At 44.6% G+C, this 20,766-nt stretch overlaps 1 protein-coding gene across 2 annotated transcripts in view; it reads left to right on the top strand.

The window, feature by feature from the left end:
* The window catches only part of FAT3 (FAT atypical cadherin 3), a 767,497-nt gene that overhangs the window by 521,860 nt on the left and 224,871 nt on the right, over positions 1 to 20,766 (top strand). For both annotated transcript variants that reach the window (XM_070457139.1, XM_070457138.1), the window contains exon 4: positions 10,854 to 10,915. In XM_070457139.1, coding sequence (XP_070313240.1) covers positions 10,854 to 10,915 — 62 coding nt within the window. The remainder of the gene's footprint in view (positions 1 to 10,853; positions 10,916 to 20,766) is intronic.

Genomic DNA, 20,766 nt, shown 5'->3' with positions numbered 1-20,766 from the left:
AGGCAGGAGGAGAAGAGGACGACAGAGGATGAGATGGTTGGATGGCATCACTGACTCAGTGGACGTGAGCAAACTCTGGGAGATGGTGATGGACAGGGAGGCCTGGCGTGCTGCAGTCCATGGGGTCACAAAGAGTCAGATACTACTGAGGGACTGAAAAACAACAAATGTGCCGGGAACTGAGCGAAGCATTTTAAATTAACTATTAGGGCATGGCATCCCACTCCAATACTATTGCCTGGAGAATTCCATGGATAGAGGAGCCTGGTGGGTTATGGTCCATGGGGTCACAAAGAGTCAGACAGGACTGAGTGACTAAGCACAGCACAGCATTTAATTTAATAAGCCTCATTTTACTTAAAGAAGCTGAATAATTTGTTAAAAACAGAAAGCTGCCTTGGGCTGGTATTGAGTTGTGAAGCTAGGCAGTCTGATGCCAGACCTTAGGACTGGTTACTTGATGGTGCATGATGCCCCTCAGGCTAGATAATCTTTACAACCCATCCATATAATGTAATTTAGATTGCCAGCCACTTCCTTATTTTGATCATCCAATATTCAGAATTCTGCAAAAAAAAAAAAAAAAAAATATTTTGGCAGAAAGAGAAAGGAGTGGCAGGCGCCTTACTGCACATCTGAGCACACATGTCAGTGGCTGCTGCTGCTGCTGAGTCGCTTCAGTCGTGTCCGGCTCTGTGCGACCCCATAGATGGCAGCCTACCAGGCTCCTCTGTCCATGGGATTTTCCAGGCAAGAGTACTGGAGTGGGTTGCCATTGCCTTCTCCAGAGTGGCATGCTAATGGCACCTAAAATGTCATCATTTAATGTGACATCCCTAATATTGGTTCACCATCTGCAGCTTAATTTTTCTGAAGAAATCCAATATGGCATTCAAGGTTTAGCTAAATCACCTGGAGACTTCCTCAGACGCATAAATACTTCTTCATCTAGGCTGACTCATGAGACTGCGCCGAAGGGCTGTGTGAATCAGGCAGGGAAGGACCCATGAGGATTGGTAATGAGGTGAGGCACTGAGGGAAGGGTAGATGGGACTGGTAAGTATCCAGGTATTCTGACAGAACGGGACTCACATGCAGCATCTCTCAGTTCAGTCCAGTTCAGTCGCTCAGTCGTGTCCGACTCTTTGTGATCCCACGAACCACAGCACGCCAGGCCTCCCTGTCCATCACCAACTCCCGGAGTCCCCCCAAACCCATGTCCATTGAGTCCTGAGTATATGTGTGTGTACACGTGTATGTGTGTGTGGTATAAGAATCCCTCAGAGGAGGCAGCCCTTGGAAATGTTCTTCACCTTGCAGCCTCAACTTTATTCCTCCCTGTAAGCTCTGATCTTATCTTTCACCCCGATGACACTTTGCCTTGACCCAGATCCCCTAATTGATTCTGTCTGTAATAAGTGGTACAGAGAGGGAACAGGGTTTGCTTGAATCTCAGAACTATCCCTCCAGGCTGCAGACAAGTCCACCTGTCATCTAAGGCTGATGGAGGTGCAAGGTATATACCAGCATCAACACTCTTCCTTCCAAGCTGGCCTTCCCCCTTTGCTACCTGTGGCAGCTATGGAATCCAAAGGGGGAAGTGTTTCTGGCAGAAGAGTACTGCCCTCAATTTCCCTGCCACCCACTCCAGTATTCTTGGGCTTCCCTTGTGGCTTAGCTGGTAAAGAATCCGCCTGCAATGCGGGAGACCTGGATTCGATCCCTGGGTTGGGAAGATCCCCTGGAGAAGGGAAAGGCTACCCACTTGAGCTCTGGCCTGGAGAATTTCATGGACTGTATAGTTCATGGGGTCTATGAAGAGTCAGAAAGGGGATCGTGAAGAGTCAGACAGGACTGAGTGATTTTAACTTTAATTTTCACTTTTCAAGGAAGAATTGAGAATTGCTATCCATTGGCTTGCAAAGAAAAACAAGTGAGGCTTACCTGTGACAGAAAACCAACAGCTGTGAACCGTGTTTGGCACTCAGGGTCTTCATACTTGTGTTTAAGATGCACTCTCATGTATGCAGTTTAGAACTTCTGCTAGCATTTTGGAAATCACTATTTATAAAGAAACATCCAGGTTGCAGGCTTGAAGCTGCACCAGTGATTTTCCCTACCAGATTTTCTGAAGGAAATTTAATAGCAGCACTGTGCACCTAATTGAGTAACTCCAAATCTTGTATCAGATAAAACAGCTCCTACTTAAGAAAAAAACCTGGTGGGGCTGGTTCCCAGAATCCTGTTAGCCTCCCTCATAACTAGTGTTGTATAAGCTTTTGTCTTTCTGCTTTTTCTTTTCTTTTCAAAGAAACATCATATAGTCCAAACACACATTATTTAGTCTTTTTTTAAGCAAACCTAATGCATGTCTTCACTTCAGCTTTAATATTTTTCTACAATGCTGAAATTTGCATTTACTGTGTCCCTTTCAGTCTCTCCAAATTCAGTGACTAGTCTTATGTCTATGTGTAAATAATACAGGGAATAAGACTTTCTAATGGGCTGAAATGAGACATAGAAATAGTTTCTATTACAGAGTCCAAGTTCTTACTACTCCATACAGGATAGACCGGCAAATCAAGAGACGAGTTGTTGCAACAAGGAATGGTGACTTCACTTGGATAGCCAGCAGACTCAGAAGATGGTGGACTAATGTCCCAAAGTGCTATTTTACCTGAGTTAGAAGTTGTGTTTATTTTAAAAGAGGACGGGGTGTGGGTGGTTGGTATAAACTACTTGGAGCTGGAATTCTTTTTTCCTGTACCTGTCCACAGAAGTCTAGTCACAATGTTCTTATAAACCTCCAACAAGACAATTGTTATTTTCTTTTATGCAATGTATTAATCTCTAGGTGAATGTAAAAGTGTTATATCCTTAAGAGTCACAGCCTTGAGAATGGACTGTCAGGTATATCTCAGGTTGTTGGCAGCATTCTTTTACGAAGGTGCAGAGCCCTGGAACCAAAGGCACAGATCCAGTGTGGGGTCAGATGTGTTTGCTGTTTCTAGAAGTTAGAATTGTGTAGAAGAGATGCAAACGTGAGAATAACTACAGGTTTTCTTCCCCCTACTTAAAAACATGCATTCATAGTTAACTGATGTTTTTACTTTGTTCCTTTTGAGAAATATTCGTGTGGGTATTAAGTGTTAGTTTTTAGAATAAATAAAAACCAGAACACAACCCCTCTTGCTCGTGCCTGAGTCACCTTCCTATGTCCTACACAGCTGGAGTCAGTTTCATTCCTGCCAGTGAGGGAGCCAGAAAGCAAGAATGATTGCTTTTAATGTTTCTGTATTACTGTAGACTCTTCTCATTGAAAAGAGACTTTAGGACATTGCTAGATGAGGAAACAGTTCTGGAGAAAAAAAAAGATGTGACTGCTCTGATCTCATAACCGGTCACTGGCAGAGCTGAAACGGGGTTGCAGGTCTCCTGGTTCCTGGTGGGTGGCTTTGCCACAGCTCTGCGTTCTTGTCTGCTAAGAAGACAGTGGAAAAGCCTCAGAGTCAGAGTCCCTGGGTGCGTGTCATGGCTCCATCTTGGCTGACCTGGGGCAAGTTATTTCTCATTTCTTCCTCAGTTTCCAGAGTCAAAATAGCTCCTGTTTCTCAGAACTCTTCTTCGTTTAAATGAGATCATGTATGCAAGCTGTTTAGTGCTTGCGTTTGGCACACAGTACTCAATAGATGTTGACACTACTGTATTATTATTTACCCAACTTTCTCCGTGAATTTGTTAGAAAGCAGGACATGGGAGGGCTATGGGATGAACGCGCAGTTGCTGTGTCTAACAATAAACATTAAAAATCTTTAACCAACTTCTGAAAAATAGAATAAATGAATAAAAGTCTATCAGGAATGGTTTTAATGACCTCCAGCTATTAGCATGGAAGAGAGTGTCCAGAAACTGGGAAGACATTAAAATTATTCAAAGAATGGAAGAAAGCATTGAGATAACCTTACTTCTATACTTACGAGCTATGTGACCACTCTGGCAATACTGAGAGTCCTGGGGGACTGTATCCATGTTACCCTCAATCAAACAAGTTTTGCTTGATACCTTCAATGTACCATGTTCTATATTAAATGCCAGAGACACAGGATAAATAAGATCTATGAACTACCTTTTGCTTATATCCTGTTTGGGAAGACTGATTGTTTTAACAAAAAATTAGACCCAAATATTGGTTTCTATACTCTGTGTGTGTGTGTGTGTGTGTGTGTGTGTGTGTGTTGGTCACTCAGTCATGTCCAACTCTTTGCAACTCCATGGACTGTATCTCACCAGGCTCCTCTGTCCATGGAGTTCTCCAAGCAAGAATACTGGCGTGGGTTGCCATTCCCTTCTCCAGGGGTTCTTCTTGACCCAGGGATTGAATCTGGGTCTCCTGCATTGCAGGCAGATTCACCATCTGAGCCACCTGAGAAGACCTTCTATACTAGTAGTATTCCTTTTAATTAATTTATTTTTCAATTGAAGAATATTTACTTCAAGGAATTTTGCTGTTTTCTGTCAAACCTCACCATGAATCAGCCATAGGTATACATATATCCCCTCCCTTTTGAAGCTCCCTCCGATCTCCCTCCCCATCCCACCCCTCTAGGTTGATACAGAGCCCCTGTTTGAGTTTCCTGAGTCATACAGAAAATTTCCATTGGCCATCTATTTTATACATGGTAATGTAAGTCTCCATGTTACTCTTTCCCTACATCTCAGCCTCTCCTCTCCCTATGTCCATAAGTCTGTTTTCTGTCTGTTTCTCCATTACTACCCTGCAAATAAATTCTTCAGTACCATGTTTCTAGATTCTGTATATATGCATTAGTATACAACATTTATCTTTCTCTTTCTGACTTACTTCACTATTTATAAAAGGCTCTAGGTTCATCCATCTCATTAGAACTGACTCAAATGTGTTCCTTTTTATGACTGAGTAATATTCCATTGTGTACATGTACCAAGACTTCTTTATCCATTCATCTGTCAAGGGACATCTAGGTTGCTTCCATGTTCTAGCTATTGTAAATAGCGCTGCAATGAACAATGGGATACGTGTGTCTTTTCAGTTTTGTTTTCCTCAAGGTATATGCCTAGAAGTGGGACTGCGGGGTCATATGGTGGTATACGAGTAGTATTTTTATATTCAGCAAACATAATGGCGCTGATCTAGGTTCCTGAGCTTAGCTGGTGACCCACCCAAACAAAGCCTTCCTACAACTGGGGTCTAGAGAGAGGTCCAGACAATAGGTGAGTTACATGCCGCATGCTGGAGGAGGGAAGGTCAGAAAATGATTTGCAGAGAAGGTGACATTTGAACTTTCTGGAAGGATGATGAGAAGGTTTACCAGATAGTCGGGGTAGGCACGGAGACATGGTAAGAAGAGTAAATGGAATATGGAAAAAGAGAGTAAACACTAATTTTAGCTCACAGGGCTGTTATTTCTAGTTGTATTTGTAATACCAATCTCAGCTTCCAACAGTTCTGGAAAATTATGCTGAGCAAAGACCTACACAGCTTCAAGTAGCACTTAAGGAAAATGTCAGTGTCATGGCACTGGATTACACAGCTGCGACCCAGGACACCCGCAGGGAGGAAGAACAGGGAAAGATGTCATCCTTTTGAGTGTCGCTTCTCTGACCATAACTACTTAGAACATTTTCTAAGTAGTTCTTTTCTGAACAGGCAGCCCCATTTTCATGCTCAGACTATTTCTCAGAAAGGTTGTTAGATTCCCCCATTTCCGCAACAACAACAACAACAAAAAAATCAAAAGCAGTTCTTTATGAAGTAATAGCATGGTTCCAACCATATGCTCTCCCTTTCTCTTTACTGAGTATCATTCACTTAGGACTGGCGTAATCCCCTCCTAAATTGGAGGTTTGCATATGTAATTATATCAAATGATGTGTTTGTTTATATCTCCAAACCACTTTCAAAAGCTTGCCTATGATTTATCTTTGAAATCCAATTTCATCATGTCAGTCCCCAATTTACTGCGCCCAATGGGTCTACAGTTACATGTGTGATGCACATGCCTCTCTCTTGCAGAGATTACACAGTGAGGGTGCCTTCCCCAGTGATGAATCCGAGCAGTTGAGGAGGGAATGGCTCTGTTTCAGTCTCTGCCCTCTTCTAAGACCCTATTGCATTCAGCTACAACAAAGCTGTTAGAAGGGAAGATGCAGCTTTGGCAGTTTTGTCTAATTCCTCTGGTCTGTGAGAGATGGTCCACCTCATTCCTTTGTGACTGCAAAACACTCTGTGCTGCTGAAGCTCCATAGCTCACCCTAAGTGTGCACCTTTAGAGGGAAGAAAGCTTTTCCCCTCCTTGGTTTATTTGACCCTGTCTTGACAACAAGGTTTATTTTCAGTGCAAATAACCACCAATTGTGACTTTAACCCCAAATGTTCTTTGCATTATATTTATGTTCCAGATTCCCCATGAACAAACCTGATGGATCTATTCATTCCAATCCTTCTTCCTACCAGATTCATAGACTAACTCACTCACTCATTCATTCAATCTTAAAAAATACAGTGAAAAATATGGGTGAAATATAGTCATTCAGTCATTTAAGTATTTTTAAAGATCTGTCTCCTCCAAAACTGAAAGACTTCTTAAAATCTAAAAGGCAGAGTTTATGATCTCCTGCTGATTTTTAAACAGCTTTTCTGATACATAATTTATGTACAATAACAATCACCTATTTAAAAGATACAATTCAGTGGCTTTCAGAATACTTAGGGAACTGTATAGCCATCACCATAATCTGTAATTTTAGAGCATTTTCATCAGCCCGAAGAGAAACTTTGTACCCCTTAAAAGTCACTCTCTGTCCCTTGCCCCACTTCATCCCATTTCCTACTAATTTTCCCTTGTTTTAAATTGATTAATTCATTTTCGGCTGCGCTGAACCTTTCTGCTTCCTGGGGCCTTGCCTGGCGCGGGCGGGCCGCTCCGGGCGCGGTCTCTCTTTCTGCAGAGCGTGGACTCTGGGCGCGGGCCTCAGTCCTCGTGGTTCAGGGACTCTGTTCCCTGTGGAATCTCCCCAGACCAGGGGTCAAACACTTGGCCTCTGCATCGGCAGGTGGATTCTTTACTCCTGGACCCCTAGGGAAGTCCTGATTTTCACTTCAACTTAGACTTTTTCCCCATGTTTCCCTTTAGATCTGTGAAAATAAAGGCGATGGAAGCCCAGAGAACTGAGACCTGCAGAGGTGTCCTTGCCTTTTCCTTCGGGGACAGAAACTCTTTGTCTCTCTCATAGCTCTGGGGTCACTGGTCACGTGCGTTTTCTCCGGACTTTTCAGGAAGCCCGTCTTCTTCCCTGTGGGCTGATAAGTGGGTGAGAAGCACAACGTGGGGAAGGTAGGCAGATGGACGGGAGCCACCTGCCCCCACTTGCACACTTGCACACGGGCGCGGCGACGAGTGCTTTCCTCAAGAAGGACCCTCGGTATAGCTGGGAGGGGAGGCTGACCTCCTTCCGCAGCGCCGGCACCACAGGGGCCGTGGCTGCATGACCTGGACGAGGAGGACCTGGAACGGCTCAGGAGCCCACAGCGGGCAGAGGCAAGGGCTGCTAGGCTTCTGTGTCTGCAAAGCGGCAGGTGAACAGGAGCAGAGGCTGTCAGCCCGCTCACCCCATCATAGCCTCCATATAACAAGCATTTCTCATTCCCACTGGGACCTCTCACAGGGAATGCTCCCTGAAGAGGAGGTGACGGCTGCGGAAGCCTCCTGACCCCTTTCAAGACAGTTACTTCTCACTTAGAAAGAGCTTCCGTGACAAATGAGCTTGTGGAACAGCCTGACCTGAAGGTGATGGCGTCAGATTTGTGTGTTAGGCGCTCGCGGGTGTGACCCGCTGACCTTGAGTCAATATGACTCAGAGCAGGCTCCTCTCTGTTCCCCACTGATCACCTCACACCAGTGTATTCACACATCTCCATGTCCCCTTTGCTCACCCGTCTCACACACACACACACACACACACACACATGAGCTCAAGGTCTGACCCAGATGCTAAAGCTGCTCAGTGTATTTCATTCTTGGATGGGCAGAAAAACTCATGTCAATAAAAGGTCATGGTGAAATTCAACAAAGGATAATGGCATTGCACAGAGCCTTCTCGTAGAATCAGAGCACCATCTCAAGGCATCATCTCAAGAGATTCATAGGCAGTAAATGAGGGATGGAGTGGGGCACAGAATCCACGTGTTTTGAGTTTCCCAGGAGGTTCTGATGGGCAGCTAAGGAAGAGAAGTTACTGATTCTCTCCCTAGAAGTTTCTTTTTTTTTAATCCGTCTACCTCTCTGTCTAGTTGGTTGTGCCAGGTCTTATAGCATGTGGGGCCTTCAGTCTCTGCTGCAGCATGCAGGATCTTTGAGCTGTGGCATGCAGAACCCTCCACTGCAGCATGTGGGATCTAGTTCCGTGATCAGGAATTGAACCCCAGGCCCCCTGCATTTGGGGCACAGAGTCTTAGCCACTGGACCACCAGGGAAACCCCCTACCTTGAAACTCTTGATAGCAGTCTTTCCCCATCATCTCTGACAATAACTCATTTTTATATGCAGAAGTGCCTAGCACTGCACCATTCACATAGAGGAACTCAGAAAATAGCTTTAACTGAGCACTGAAGACCCACGCCCCCTCCCCACCCACAGATACTCTCCCCACACACAAAACAATGCCTCCTAAACAACCACACTCCAAGCCTGTCTGCAGCACAACTGAAGATCAGAGTATGAGTGGTCTCTCTTTTCCATAGCAGCTTTTGTCAACTGACTGCTAATGGGTCTCCAGTTGTTGCTAATGAGTCTCCAGTTGTGTTTTAGGCCAGGTGCTTAGGTGGACACCAGGGCTTCTGAATCAGAAGGCAGGTCTTTCCCATGAAGTCACTCTGTCAGTCTGTCTAGTGGGAAAATACAGACATGTGAGCAAAGCAGTGTAGTAAAAGGCCAAGAATGATAGTGTGGTAGAGTATACTTGTTCTGGTAGTGTTTATCAGCCCCCTAACCCTGGGAGAGAGGGTCACCTCTCTAACACCTGAGCTAAGTTTGAAAAATCTGTGGATGAAAAAAAAAAAAAGAAAAATCTGTGGACAAAGCAGAAAGGTGGGGGGACATTCCAGGAAATTTCATGGAAAGGCAGATCATCAGTGCGAGGGGAGTGTGGGTTTTCCTCCCATGGGAGTGTGGACGGATGAGAGTGAAGTGAGTGGGGTTCAAACCACGTCCCTCAGATTGGAGCTCAAACCTAGGCACACCTCATGAGACCCGAACCCTGTCAAACCTCAGACTAGAAATTGAACCTGCTGTCTTTTAATTGAAATCACTCACATGGTGTCTGGACTTAACTAAAGTTCAGGTTCTTTATGTCTCAGTGCAGAAGGAATTCAGCAAGAGACAAAGTGATAAGAAGTAGATTTAATGATTAATGCAGGATGTTTGTGAAGGATACAAGCAAGCAGGCAAGGGGGCTCTGCCTCAAGAGCTAAGTGGGAAAGCAGGTTTATGTAGAGAGACGCATTCCACAGAGAGAAGGTAGTCCATCTCAGAAGGCAGGGGAGACCTCAGTGCAGTGGTTAGTTTTTACAGGCCGAGTAATTTCATGGGCTAACAATTGAGAAGATTATTCCAACTGTCTGGCGGGGATTTCCACAACTGGGCCACGCCCACTTTTTGGCCTTTTATGGTCTGTCTTGTGACTGTCATGAGGCTGTGGGTGTGTCTTTAGCATGGTAATGTGTTACAATGAGCATATAATGAGGCTCAAGTTCTACTGGAAGTCAGATCTTCCTAACCCTAACCCTAACAGCCATGTTACTTCCAGTAGGATTTTATTTTCAAGGCCATGGGGAGCCATTTAACCCCTTGTAGTCTTTATTTTGGCTTTCTCTAAAATCATGTACTCCATCCACTACTGGAAATTAAAGATGTGAACGCCTCAGCGGATTTTGATGACATACGTTTTCCATATTTCATGCACTTCGCCAGCACTGAGAGTGAGCTTTTCAGTTCTCTCATTGATCAGCATAGATCAGCAGCCCAATCAGAGGGCCTTATTTTCAGGGACAGTGTGGAATCCAGAAATGGAATGTAAATTTGACCTCCTAATTGCCATCTAAGAATAATCATGATAAAATCTGCAAAAGACAAATTGGATGGCCTTGAAAGTTTTGTCTTCTCCTTCCCCTTTCTTTGTCTCTCTGCTCAGAGGGATGATTAATGAGAAATGCCATTCATAGGAAAGATAGTTATTTCCAATGTAGAACTTATTTTGTATAAAGATTCAAACAAATAAAACAAAGAGATAAAGCTACAGCATGAGATCTTTCATGTATGAGTAGATTTGAAATAATTATGTGTACAAGCAGTTATTGCAAAAATAACCTTCTTTGTCAGTATAACCAAAAAATTATATAAGCGTAAAAAAGTTAAATAAGAAAGTTCTGTTTCATAGCCTGAATCTAATCAGCAATCTATTAATTGTTCAAGAACTCTAAAATCTTCAATGAGGTTTCTATGGCAGAATTTCAGTCATATGCAAATGAATCATTGAAATTCCTCATTACCAGAAAAACAAATGTTCTTTAGTGAGGTTCTACATCCCCAAAGTGATTAAAGTACCTCAACAGTGGAAAGCAGAACCCAGAAACAAACTTTTCAGGTTTTCTTTGTCAGTTTTATTTTGTTCAAAGAGTAATTCTGAGCCCATCTGACTGTCGCTGAGGATCGGTGAGTTATACTGTTCCCCATTGCTTTTGCTTTTCCTTGGTTCCCACACTCAGTAAGCTGCTTGCCCCAGATATTTACAAGTCAAATATTCTCATTTCTACACAGGTCTGATTACAACAACTTCAAGGAAATTGGATCGAGAACAGCAGGCAGAACATTTTCTGGAGGTAAGCTCATAGAGGGAGCCGATATTCATTAAAACTGACTTTCCCTCAACTACTTTAACCTTCCCCATGAACTGGAGCTTGAATGTATGTGTACATTCACATACAGTGGGTTGCAAAATGAAGCTATTTCTCTTGGCTGATTGGTTCTGAAGCTGGAGATTTCTGGTGCCTTCCTGTGAATGCACTCCTCTGTGCCAAGAGTGGATGGTGGGACCTTTGCCCTTCCTGAAAGCAAGCATATGTATCGATATCTCTGCCTTGACTTTGGGCCCCTTTGTCAATAATCAGAAAAGAAAATTCAGGAGCAGAACCTTGTAAGCCATTGTGGCCTCACAGGTAAAAAGAGAGAGCGCCGAAGCGCAGCAGTTAGCGTGAAGCACACCCTTTGTGAAGAAGGGCACTGCTAGGCTCCTCGTTTCTTTTCTTGGGAGAGGCTTAGGAAGGGAAAGCTGGCTGATTCACAGCCAGAGACCATAAAATGTGCTCCTGTAATTCAGTAAGACAGAAGCAGCAATATAAACTGTAAGAGCATTATTTCTGGAGGAAAAAAAAAAAAAACATAAGGCAAGGGATGAGAAAATAGAAATGAAAGAGTCTTTTGAAACATTCTTCCCATACATATCAGGTTTCTTTATTGAGAAGCTTGAAGCCTGGGTAATATGTATGATGCTGTGATTTAAGTGTGACAGTCTCAACACTGCGCGGATGACAATGCTTAGAAGGTAGAGCTTTGTTATATTATGTCCTTGCTGCTAAACTGATCTGTCAGTCCCAGGAACCACTCACTACAATCCACAGTCCTATATTCGCACACATACACACACACCTCACATCTCTTCTGATAGTCTCCTTTAAGTCAGTTCTCCAGTAATGATTTATTTAAAGAACACTGGACTAGAAATCAGTGCCTTGGGTCCTAGGACTTCCCTGCCATTATTAGCCTGGAGCCTTAGAAGCCATTCAGCTGCCTTGGACCTCAGTTTCCCTACTGTGAAATGTGGCAAATAACTGCTACTCCGTATACCTCAAAGGATCATTATTAGGATTAAACCTGACCTTTTATATCAAAGTATTTTTAAAACTCTTACACCATTACACCTAATAAAGTATTATTATTATTATGCAGCACTATGATAACCCTTTTAAAACATTGCTATCATCACATAAAGATAAAAGACTCCAGGCTGCCAAAAAATAATTATTGTAATTCTTTTTTCAAAGTCATCCTAATGGGCTCCAGTGCGTACCTGGTCCAGAATTAGAGTAGGTTTGCCAGAATAATAGCCCTTATATTATATTCATGGCCTTCTTTCCTCTGCATCAGAGGCCAGGCCTCCTGGAGGGGCTGGGTTCTCAGATAGTTGAACCTATTACTTCCCAGCAGGGAAGAGGGACGGTGTCTCATTAGCTGGGAAATCTGCTGAGATCACTTACTGCCTTATCCCAGGAAAGGTGGTGTCGGGGTTGGGGCGGGCGGGGGGGGGGTGTGGAGTGGTGCAGAGTGTGACTCTAGGGAAAAGAGGCAAAAGTGTTTTCCAGGCATTTGAATCCACTCCCAAAGGAATCCTTAACAGTTTCCCATCCTTCACAGACTTACATGAATACTGACCCAACACTTTGGGCCTTTGGACGAACACAGGCGCTCAGTAAGACGTAGTTAAAATTGTTGTGGTTTTGACTATTATCATACGGTGTCACAGAGCCTGACCTTCCCTAAAGATTCAGCTTCACCTGCACACTCCCGCACAGACAGAGCTCCCGGGCCGAAGGAGCCGGAGGCCCCGGCCCTGTGCTTGGCCGTGTCTCCAGGGCTGAGCTGCGTACCAGGGACGCAGAATGTGTGGTAAGGATGGGCAAGCAGGCAGCCGCCGAGTGAATGCTGTCACTGCAGACACAAGCGCTCTGGGCCGCTCACAGAAGGCTCCACGGCAGTGCCTGTGAGAGGAGTGGGTGGGCAAAGGCAGTGGAGCAATCGGGAGGACCTCTTTGAGGAGGTGACATTTGGTGACAGGAGCCAAGCTTCTGTTGGAGACATGGAACCAAGCCAGTGTGACTGAGGGTGCAAAGTTAGAAAGCTGTAGAGGCAGCAGGAAAGCAAGCTGGAAAACACAAATAGGGCTGTGGTAAGGATTCTGAGCTTCCTCCCAAGTTCGGTGGCCAGCCATGAAGCAGGGCGGGGTGGGGTGGCGCGTGATAGGATCGGCAGAGGGAGAAATGATGGGGCGTCCTGCAGGTCAGACAGGGGCTGGGCAGGGCCTTCGAAGCCGGCAGACTGGGGAAGGGGGTTCTTTCAGAAGGACCCAGGTGAGAGATGATGGGGACGTGGATGAAGGTCTCATACAGATGCCATCATGGTTCTAGCCAACTAAGAGCATATGGCTTTTCTGAAGTTCCCGGGTAGAATTTGAATACCTGAAGGTCATCAGGCTTGCCTTCCAGCTAACTTGCCCTCCTGCTCTGCCCACTCACCAGTATTCCCCATCAGAGGTACTCTTCGGTAAACACTCTCCCGGAGGTTTTCAAAAAACTGCTTGAGTACCTGTCTTCTTCTCTCTGTCTCTCTCGCTTCCTCTTCTTTCTCTCTCTCTTGCACATAACACTCCTCCTTTCACTCCCTAAATTATAAAATTCTTACTCATGTTGTTTTTTTATGTATAATATTTCTGCGACCATTTGAATGACATTTCTTTCTTTGTTCTGATTGGATCTTTAACTTAGCCCTGCAAGAAAAATGAATAAAATAATATCATTCAGAGTGCAGAAGAGAATTCTCTGCTGTACACAAATTTTTTTTAACTGCCAATACATTGTGTGAGTTTTAAGTCCAGCCTGTGGGTAATTAACCTCATAGAAAGCCTTTAATTGGCAAGATAACCCTATGCTCCTCTTTAAACTCATATTAAACTTGTGGCTCTATTTCATCTTTCTCCTCTCCAATCAAGTAAATTGAACTCTTCTTGAAAGGCTCCGTTTAGAAGCTGACCTGGGAGATACACTTCTGAATAGGTAACCAGGAGGACATTAATGATGTGTTTATAGTGTGCTAGCCCTATTATGGAAGGCACTTTAATTGTACGCTGCTGGTACTATGCCTGTACTTTAATTTCAGATATTTAGGTTGACTCTGTATACACTGTAGGTCTTCCCAGGTGGTACTAGTGATAAAGAACCTGCCTGTCAATGCAAGAGACTCAGGATCAATCCCAGGGTCCGAAAGATCTCCTGGAGAAGGAAATGGCAAGCCACACCAGTATTCTTGCCTGGAGAATCCCATGGACAGAGGAACCTGGCGGGCTACAGTTTTCCACAAAGAGTTGGACATGACAGACGCGACTTAGCATGCACGCACACACACAGTAAGGGTTTTGGAGTTTATAGAACATTTGCCTTAAATCTGTGACTATAAGAAGGGATTGTCATTATCAGAATCAAAGGGACTTGCTAAAGAAACAAGAGCAGCAAAGGACTATAGAAAAATTCACAAGTACATCCCTTGATAGCCAGTTATGACTGCAGTGGAGATAGAAGGCTAATTCCAGCAAATAGATGCACAAAGTTGAAAATGATGCATAAACTAAACTGTGAATTAAAGTTTAGCTAATGGCTATGACTTTAGCCTTGATTACCTAGTTATCAAAAAGGCAGCTGTGAAATAAAGAAACACATTAATTCTTTCTTATAATTACTTGTATAGATTTTTTTCTTCACCTACCATATTTAATCTCCTTATGGGCATGAAACTTGATTCATCAAGATAGTGAATGGAAGTGGTGTGGAAAAGCATGTGTGATGCATTCAGCCAGTCCTGAGATTATTGTGGGGACTGCTGACAGAGCCTAGACAGGCTGTCACACTCTCTGAATCCCCTTTTCCTTCATCTGTTAAGTGGAGATGATAGTTGCTAACATCAGTTCAGTTCAGTTCAGTCGCTCAGTCGTGTCCAACTCTTTGTGACCCCATGGACTACAGCACACCAGGCTTCCCTGTCCATCACCACCTCCCAGAGCTTGCTCAAATTCATGTCCATTGAGTCAGTGATGCCATCCAACCATCTCATCCTCTGTCGTCCCCTTCTCCTCCTGCCTTCAATCCTTCCCAGCATCAGGGCCTTTTCTAATGAGTCAGTTCTTCACATCAGTTGGCCAAAGTATTGGAGCCTCTGCTTAAGCATCAGTCCTTCCAATGAATATTCAGGATTTATTTCCTTTAGGATGGACTCGTTTAATCTTCTTGTTGTCCAAGAGACTCTCAAGAGTCTTCTCCAACACCACAGTTCAAAAGCATCAATCCTTTGGCACTCAGTTTTCTTTATAGTCCAACTCTCACACCCATACATGACTACTGGAAGAACCAGAGCTTTGACTAGATGGACCTATGTCAGCAAAGTGATATCTCTTCTTTTTAATATGCTGTCTAGGTTTGTCATAACTTTTCTTACTATTAAAAGAACAAGCATTTTTTAAAAATTTCATGACTGTGGTCATCATCCACAGTGATTTTGGAGCCCAAGAAAATAAAGTCTGTCACTGTTTCCATTGTTTCCCCATCTATTTGCCACGGAGTGATGAGAGACCAGATGCCATGATCTTCATTTTTTGAATGTTGAGTTTTAAGGCAGCTTTTTCACTCTCCTCTTTCACCTTCATCAAGAGACTCTTTAGTTCCTCTTTGCTTTCTGCCATTAAGGTGGTGTCATCTGCATATCTGAGATTATTTATATTTCTCCTGGCAAACTTGATTCCAGCTTGTGCTTCATCCAGTCTGGCATTTCGCATGATGTACTCTGCATATAAGTTAAATAAGCAGAGTGACAATATACAGCCTTGATATACTCCTTTTCCGATTTGGAACCAGTCCATTGTTCCATGTCTGGTTCTAACTGTTCCTTCTTGACCTGTATATAGATTTCTCAGGAGGCAGGTCAGGTGGTCTGGTATTCCCATCTCTTGAAGAATTTTCCAGTTTGTCATGATCCACACAGTCAAAGGCTTTAGCATAGTCAATAGAGCAGAAGTAGATGTTCTTCTGGAATTCTCTTGCTTTTTCTATGATCCAGCAGATGTTGGCAATTTGTTCTCTGGCTCCTCTGCCTTTTCTAAATCCAACCTGAACATCTGGAAGTTCTAGGTTTCTAGCATAGGGTTGGTGTAAAGAGCATTTGAAGTTGCATCACCGATTTGATGGACATGAGTTTGAGCAAAGCCTGGGAGTTGGTGATGGACTGGGAAGCCTAGCATGCTGCAATCCATGGTGTCTCAAAGAGTCAGACACGACTGAGCGACTGAAAAGCCAAGTTCATACTGCTCCCTCCATGATAGGCCAAAGAATCAAGGGATAGCACATGGTTGGGGCAAGGAATAGTGACTTTATTTGGGAAGCCAGAAGAGATAAGAGGATGGTAGACTAGTGTCCCAAAGACCCATTTTACCCAGTTAGAATTCAGGTTTATTTTGTACTATAAGGGGGGGGGGGGGTTATGATTGGTTGCAGGTTGCTGCAAACCTGGTGTCAGAATCCTTGGTTTTTGTAGCTGTCCACAAGTTCCTGTAATCTTTTTGTAACTGTCCACAAGTTCCTGTAATCTTCCAACAAGACAAATGTTATTCTCTGTTCTGAAAATTTATCTCTGTGAATGGGAAAGTGTTATACTCTTAAAGGTCAGAGCCTTTGAAATGGGCTATCTATTTCAAGCTGTAGGCAACATTGTTAACTTATAGCAAGAGCAACTGAATACAAAGGTTAAAGTAAAAGAAACAGCTCTCCTGTGGAGTCAGATTTGTTCTTCCAAATTACAGAATGACAAATGAAAAGTACCAAAGATGATGTCTGTTAGGTAGTGTACTCCAGGAACGGTGGAATACGGGGGTCAGTGTTGTCAGCGCCAGTCGACTGTCTTATTTGTCTTTCTGTTTAGAGTATCTAGTTCAGTACCTGGGAACCATGGGACTCTCAATAAAGGGTGTGTGAATGAGTAATTACTCTAAGACACCGTTATTCTCCCTCTCCATGAGATCGCAGAGGTGGGTATCAACATCGGGGAAAGTGCGTAGGCTTGCAGACAGAAGGGACAGAGTGGTCTGCCTGTCTCCATCTGCTTTGCCAAATTAAATCAACTGTGATCCTCCATTTTGTCATCTGTAAAATGTGTATACCAAGTCACTTCAGTCGTGTCCAACTCTTTGCAACCATGGACTATAGCCCACCAGGCTTCTCTGTCCATGGGATTCTCCAGACAAGAATACTGGAGTGGGGTGCCATGCCCTCCTCCAGGGGATCTTCCCAACCCAGGGATCTAAGCTGGGTTTCCTGAGTTGCAGGCAAATTGTTTACCACTTGAGCCCCCAGGAAAGCCCGTAAAATGGGGACACAATTTAAAAAATAACTTCTGGCTGCTCTGGACCTTTGGTGCTGTGTGCAGGCTTTATCTAGTTACGGTGAATGGAGGCTAATTTCTAGTTGTGGAGGATGGGCTTCTCAGCGCGGTGACTTCTCTTGCTGCTGAGCAGTCTCTAGAGAGCTTGGGCTTCAGTAGTCGTGGTGCACAGGTTCAGTTGCTCCAAGGCGTGTGGGATCTTCCCAGCCCAGGGGTCAGACCAGTGCCCCCTGCACGGGTAGGCAGATTCAGACCCACTGGACCACCAGGGAGACCCATGCAAAGGCACTTTAAACCACTGTTCGCCCTCCCTCTTCCCTTGCATGCTTGCCTTGTCCTGGTAATGGTAAATGCCTTGTCAGTTCCCTGTCTTTTTTTAGTGCTGGTTGCAGTATTTGAATAGCTTCTAGCAGTTGATTCTTCTTAAGAGATATATCCATTTAAATAATCCTATTGTCCCGGCCTAATTATGTGTGAATCTTTATCTCAATTGCTAAAAGAGTGTGACTTTGCCTCTCTTTTGATCTTGAAATGCTCCTCTGTTCAGGGGTGGATGGTTCTGATAAAAGTCTCCAGAAGAGAACCGAGAGAGTATTTTATTTGCAAATGAAAAAGATGACAAGGCCCAGTAACCAGTGTAAAGACAGAGGGTGAGAAATTGCATTGTCTATGTGGGTATATCTTGAAGAAGCTCAGAGAAGGTGGTGAGATTTTATAATGCAGTCGGTATAAATAACAGAACACATTACAGAGGAATATGCTAGATCTATAGGAATGTAAATTATTTAGTATCTGTCTCTTTAGCATACTCATCCATCGTCCTTGGTACGCTGCATCTCCTGTGACTATTTTTTCTTCCTGCCTGAAATTCTCATCCTTTTTTATAGTTGTATTTTCTGAGGGGGAAAAAAAATATTGCTCTTCCGTAAGTTTTTATAACATTTCCTCTTGCCTTGGGATGCAAATTGATTTCTTTAGTGAGTGTACATCCTTCGTGGTTTCTTACTTTGGTAAGCAGCTGCTTTTGAGATAATGGTAATTTCTGGTGGTGAAGAGTTGCAGGTCTATTTCAACCCATTAAGCCGTCCATATTTTGGTAATTTAACTCCTAGTGAAATGGCCGTTTGTCTCATTAAGCTGTTTGCCACCCTCAAAAAACTTTGCAGGAAGTACATGTAGGCCATCAAAAAAGCTGTGTGTCTGTGCATGCAGACAACTCCTGTAGCATGAGCCTCTAAAGGAGAGTTGGCTGTGACTTTCATTTTCCAGAACTCCCAAAAGAGCCCTAGAACCCTCTCTTCCTGTTCTTTACTTCTAGAACGGTTCCTTCACTAGTCTTCATTGTTCTTTGTATTTACCAACTTCAGTGAAGTTAATAGAAACTCAATTCCGTGTTTACTTTCTTTCTTAAATGCTTATTCTGAGCCTGGTATTGGACTAGCACCAAGGTCCTGTTACTGGAGTTAGCATGTGTGTCCCACTGGATGTTTGTTTCCTTGCCTTTCATGCTGATCTCTGTTAAAGATGACTCTGCCAATCGTTCATGAACTACTACAATTAGCTTCTGTCTTGGAGTCGAGGGACTGTGTTTCATTCGTGTCATCCCAGCTGCTTCTCTCCTGTTTAGAAACTAAGACCTGGATAAGAGGAGAGGCTCAAGGTCACACAGTCACTTCGTAGTGGTGTCCAGTGTAGGCCTTCCCTACTTTATAGGACATATGCAGCCCTGCACATCCGTCATCGTGCTAAAGTGTGGCAAATCAAATCATCTTTCCCCCCCTCTCGCTTTACAGCAGATTTACCCGGCAGTCAGCTCAGCGCCCCCCTCAAGGATCAGGGTACAGATGTAGGGGAAGAGGAGGTTTTCTGTTATACTCTCTGGTCATCTTTTCACCAGCCCCTCCGCTGTTTGCTCCTCAGAGTGGCAGGCCCCGCGTTGGACAGGGCTCACTCTGTCACTGGCCCTGCCCCCAGTTCCAGGACAGAGTCCATCTGAGAGGATTCTGTGCCCCTGTGGGGGGTGCCGCCTGGATTCCAGCTGGATAGTGACTGTATGCCGACTGTTTCAGACCGGATCATATCCCCTTACAATTCTTACACTGGGGGCTTCCCTGGTGGTCCAGTGGTTGAGATGCCATGCTTCCAAAGCAGGGGGCTCCAGTTTGATCCCTGGTCAGGGAACTAAGATCCCACTTGCCACACTATGTGGCCCAAGGATAAAAATGAGTAAATAAATGTTAAGAAGGTGTGAAGGAGAGAGCCAAAAGAACTTAAAAAAAAAAAAAAGATTTGTATGTTGAGGCCTGAATCCCCACTACCTCAGAAGATGACTATTTGGAGTCTTTAGAGAGATAATTACATGACGTTGAGGCCTTTAGGGTAAGCCCTAATCCAGAGTGACGGGTGTCTTTACAAGAGGACATTTAGACACAGACACACCCACAGGGAAGACCATGGGAAGACAGAAAATGACCAGCTACAAGCCAAGGAGAGAGGCCTCAGAAGGAGCCAACCTGCTGACATCTTCCCCGCAGACTCCGGACACCGAGTCCCCCTAGAACTGAGCTCCTCTGCTGAGGTTACGATCAACCTCTCTACCCAAATCTTCATCTCCTCTCTTCCTGAACTTGTTCCCCACAACACTGAGGAGTATCAAAGAAAAGTGGGCATTGAAACTATGTGCAAGCCCCTGTGCGCTTTTTCAAAAGTCATTTTTATTTATTTACCATGTGTTTGGTTTTGGTTGGGCTGGGTTTTCACTGCTGCACATGGACTTTCTCTAGTTGGAGCAAGTGGGCGTCACCGCGGCGGCTGCTCCTGTTTCAGGGCACGGGCTGTAGGGTGTGAGGACTTTAAGGGTGAGCAGGTTCTAAGGCACGGGCTCAGTACCCATGGGCGCACGGGCTCAGTACCCATGGGCACACGGGCTCAGTACCCGCACGCACACGGGCTCAGTACCCGCACGCACATGGGCTTAGTTGCCCCACGACATGTGGGATCTTCCTGGACCAGGGATCAACCCATGTTCCCTGCACCGGCAGGTGGATTCTTAACCAGTGGACTCTCAGGGAAGCCCCACTGTATGCTTTCGAAGGAAACGCCCTTTGCGTCAGTCTCCCAGGCCTCCCCTGGGTCTCCAAAGGCTAGTTCCGTAGTCAGTGATCAGGAAACGTGAAGGGGCACGGTAGAATAGAGATGACTGATGGTGCTCCACACTTCAGCTCTATGCCAGCCGATCCGAGGACCGTGCACCAGCCGACTCCACGCCCTGCAGCCCCTCCCTCACACTGCCTTTAAAATCTCTTCCCTGAAATCCATCAAAGCTTTCCATGTCTTCTGAGCATGAGCTGCCCGTTCTCCTTGCTTGGTGCCCTGCAGTAAAGGCTGTACTTTCCTTCAGCGCCCCCAGTGTCAGTAGATTGGCTGTACTGTGCCAGGATGAGCAGACCCAGGGCTAGTGCGGTAACACTCCTAGCCT

The sequence above is a fragment of the Odocoileus virginianus genome, chromosome 28 (assembly GCF_023699985.2).
Source record: "Odocoileus virginianus isolate 20LAN1187 ecotype Illinois chromosome 28, Ovbor_1.2, whole genome shotgun sequence".
Taxonomy (NCBI): Eukaryota; Metazoa; Chordata; class Mammalia; order Artiodactyla; family Cervidae; genus Odocoileus; species Odocoileus virginianus.
Note: the sequence above shows the minus strand (reverse complement) of the source record. Positions and strands in the feature narration are given on the sequence as shown.